Below are 3,074 nucleotides of genomic sequence, written 5' to 3'. Positions count from 1 at the left end.
TCCTTCCTTGATTAACAATTCAGTTCATTTGATAAATCCGCTAGCGGAACAGTTTATAGTCCGGTAAATGTCACTGGACCTTCTGAACAGTATTCAGTACCTCAGCTAACATATACTGAATTGTTTCCGCAAAGGTCTACGTCAGGTTGTAATGTAAATATAATTGAAAATAATTATACTTTTCGTCATTTCATTTTAAGTCCACATGTGCATAGAAACTTTATTTTTTAAGAACATTCTTTTTCAAATTCAGCATTTTTACCTTTCCCACGAAAAGAGACATATCCTCATGAGGTCACATCGACAATAATATCTTCACAGGCAGGTCCAACAATATATGGACAACAAAGTTCTTCTCAAAGTGCGACTACTGTTAATCAACACGAAAATCCTACTCAATCAATACCTACACGGATTCATTCACATAATTTTGTAAACAATGGGTCACAAGATAAAGAAATAAGGTACATAGTCATTAGTGCATAGACACATATGCGAAGCATGAAATTATATTTGTATTACGTCTTTTGATGTTAGTAATATACATATATTTAAAAAATTTTATATTAGGCATCTGCGTGAAAAGTTAAGCGATATTGTCTCCAAGGATGAGTTTCAGTAAGTTGATTCTTTTTAAAAAAAATTTTCTATCAGCTTTTATATGTTACATATCCTATGTAAACTTGGTAGGGAAATGGAATGAATCATTGAAGCGCAATGTACAAGGGAATTCCCGAGGTTATTTGAAGACGATTTTTTTCTCAACAAAAATGTCGAAGCACTAATAATTTTCGAGCAATAAGTGATTGAAAATGAAGGGCTTTTTGCAAACTAAACGTTGTGGAATTAAAATTAACAAAACTACATTCTTCAGTGAATTTTAGTTAGAATTTGATTTAAGAATTTTAATTTATGGTTTAGTTACAAAGATATATGACGGCAAAAAATGGGAGCTTACAAAAATGACCTCAATATTTTTGTTGGGGAAAAATTGTTTCCAAATGTCAGGAATCTCCCTATGTACTTCATGTGCAACATTTTTTAACACCCTGTATATGTTATTATTTTCGTCACAAATTTTTAGTAATAGTTACTTAATAAGTGGATGGATGGATGTATGGAGAAAAAGAGGGTCATCTGTTGAAAGCTGTTTTTTATTTATTATTATTTATTTAAACTATTTAAAACAATTTATCCCGAATTCTTTCACCAAATCTCTACAAATCTAATACCAACCGTCCTTCAATTAGGCTCCGATAAATTAAATCATAAATATATTAAGAAATGTCTATGCAAGCTAACACTGGATATTCGCGTGTATAATATTTCGCAATAATTTCTTTTCAGGGATTGGATAAGGGAAAATCTTATTGATGCTTGTTAGCATTAAAAATTATTAAATTGCCTGGACTAGCTTAAAGAGTTTCAAATTTTTTATTATTTTTAATCAAGTTTTAATTATTTATTTATTATTACATTTAACATTGATTACCAAATAAAGTAATTCTAAATTCTAATGACTTACTATATAACATTACAAGAAAGTAACAAAAAAGTAAAATAATTGTTACGAAAGGTGATATTGTTTATACCAAATCGTATAAAATTGTATAAAATTATGACACTGATTTTTGCAGAATTATAAACAATAAGCTGGATAAGTTATTAAATAAACGAATAAATATTATGCCTCTAAAGCCACCTTCATTTCCTTTAAAATCAGTACAAGAAGTAACAGACTTTGATAATATTTCGCAGGAAGAGTACGAAAATGCTGTAAGTTCTTCAAAAACTTTAATAAATAATATTGAAATGAATATGAGTAGTAATTAAATAAACATATGAACTCGTAGGAAAAAATTACGTAAAAATTATTGCAAAAAAAATTATTAGAAACTATTAAAATTAATAATTGCATAATTTTTGCATAATTTTTTCTACGAGAAATTACTATTAGAAATATAAATTTATATTGTTCTATTGCAGGTCCAGTATCTATATTTTGTAGGTGGCTTCACTTTACATGAGGCAATAAAATATTGCATGAAAGAAGTAATGACTGATGATGTCATTCGATATTATTCGGCGTGGGGGGAGCGGGGAAATCTTCCATTGCTTAATACTAGATTAATAAAAGTAATATATAGTAGGTTATTTCAACTTATTGAATATATTACAAGTGTATACTGCGGGAGGCGAGAGAATATCTGCGCTAATAAAGTTGAGAAAGCGTTATTCAGAACCGTATTGGCAAGCTGAACGGCACGGCGGTAAAGTGATAAGGAGGGGGGAGAGAGCTTTCCAGGCGGAGACCTGCAACCAAACGGACGAGTTTTTGTCCGATTCCTTAATATTTTCTCGCAATCCGGAGTATAGTATATTAAATTGTGCTAGACAAATAAATAGCGACTTTTTACTTACTTTACTATTTCTGAGATAATTACTCGATAAGATTAAAATTATTCACTCTGTACACACGCCTATATGCACGGACACACGTACATACACACACATACACTTTTTTTTTAATTGTTCTGTACACAATATTTGAAAGTAGTTATTTTGTCTGAAATGTAGAAATATGTGATTATAAATAATACATAGAACAATTATTTTATTCAAAACGTTATGAATCAATGTGTTATCTGTTTGATTTATAGATGCTATATGTATGAATTCGCATTTTCCAAAACCACTGACAAAGTGAGACAATTGTGAGACATGAATTTTTCCGAGAGGTGGCGGAAGCGGTACGGTTTAGAAAACAACGAAACCGAAATATGGGAAAAAGGATAAATATATACAGGAAAGAGGACGACGTCAGCGATTACAATTAGAAGCGGAAAATAATTTACTTGGTGTAGTGCAGAATGAAAATAACGTGGATGATGCGGATAATAGCGCTCACGCCTAAGATTTTTCTATTATTATGGATATATATATGTTTCACATTTGCAAAATTCTTATAAATTTTGATATATCGGGAAATATTAATGCTCCCTCCTGCACATATACATATATGTATATCAGAAGTAGATATGATCGACCAACACAATTTTTTAATTTTTATAATT

At 30.2% G+C, this 3,074-nt stretch overlaps 1 protein-coding gene across 1 annotated transcript; it reads left to right on the top strand.

The window, feature by feature from the left end:
* The first annotated feature begins 1,580 nt into the window (after positions 1–1,580).
* Positions 1,581–2,518, top strand: LOC114254391. Its single transcript, XM_028190511.2, has 2 exons — positions 1,581–1,776; positions 1,987–2,518. The coding sequence occupies exons 1-2, from the start codon at positions 1,687–1,689 to the stop codon at positions 2,257–2,259; spliced, it is 363 nt and encodes a 120-aa protein (XP_028046312.2). The 5' UTR covers positions 1,581–1,686; the 3' UTR covers positions 2,260–2,518.
* Positions 2,519–3,074: the final 556 nt, after the last annotated feature.

The sequence above is a fragment of the Monomorium pharaonis genome, chromosome 1 (genome assembly GCF_013373865.1).
Source record: "Monomorium pharaonis isolate MP-MQ-018 chromosome 1, ASM1337386v2, whole genome shotgun sequence".
Classification (NCBI taxonomy): Eukaryota; Metazoa; Arthropoda; class Insecta; order Hymenoptera; family Formicidae; genus Monomorium; species Monomorium pharaonis.
The sequence above is the reverse complement of the archived record's forward strand: the minus strand, read 5'-3'. Positions and strand labels throughout refer to the sequence as shown.

What these genes read in the sequence shown, in the direction of transcription:
- LOC114254391 (XM_028190511.2), top strand. Translation starts at nt 1,687, where the DNA reads ATGCCTCTAAAGCCACCTTCATTTCCTTTAAAATCAGTACAAGAAGTA. An exon ending in AGGAAGAGTACGAAAATGCT is followed by an intron (nt 1,777 to 1,986) that starts GTAAGTTCTTCA and finishes GTTCTATTGCAG; the next exon opens with GTCCAGTATCTATATTTTGT.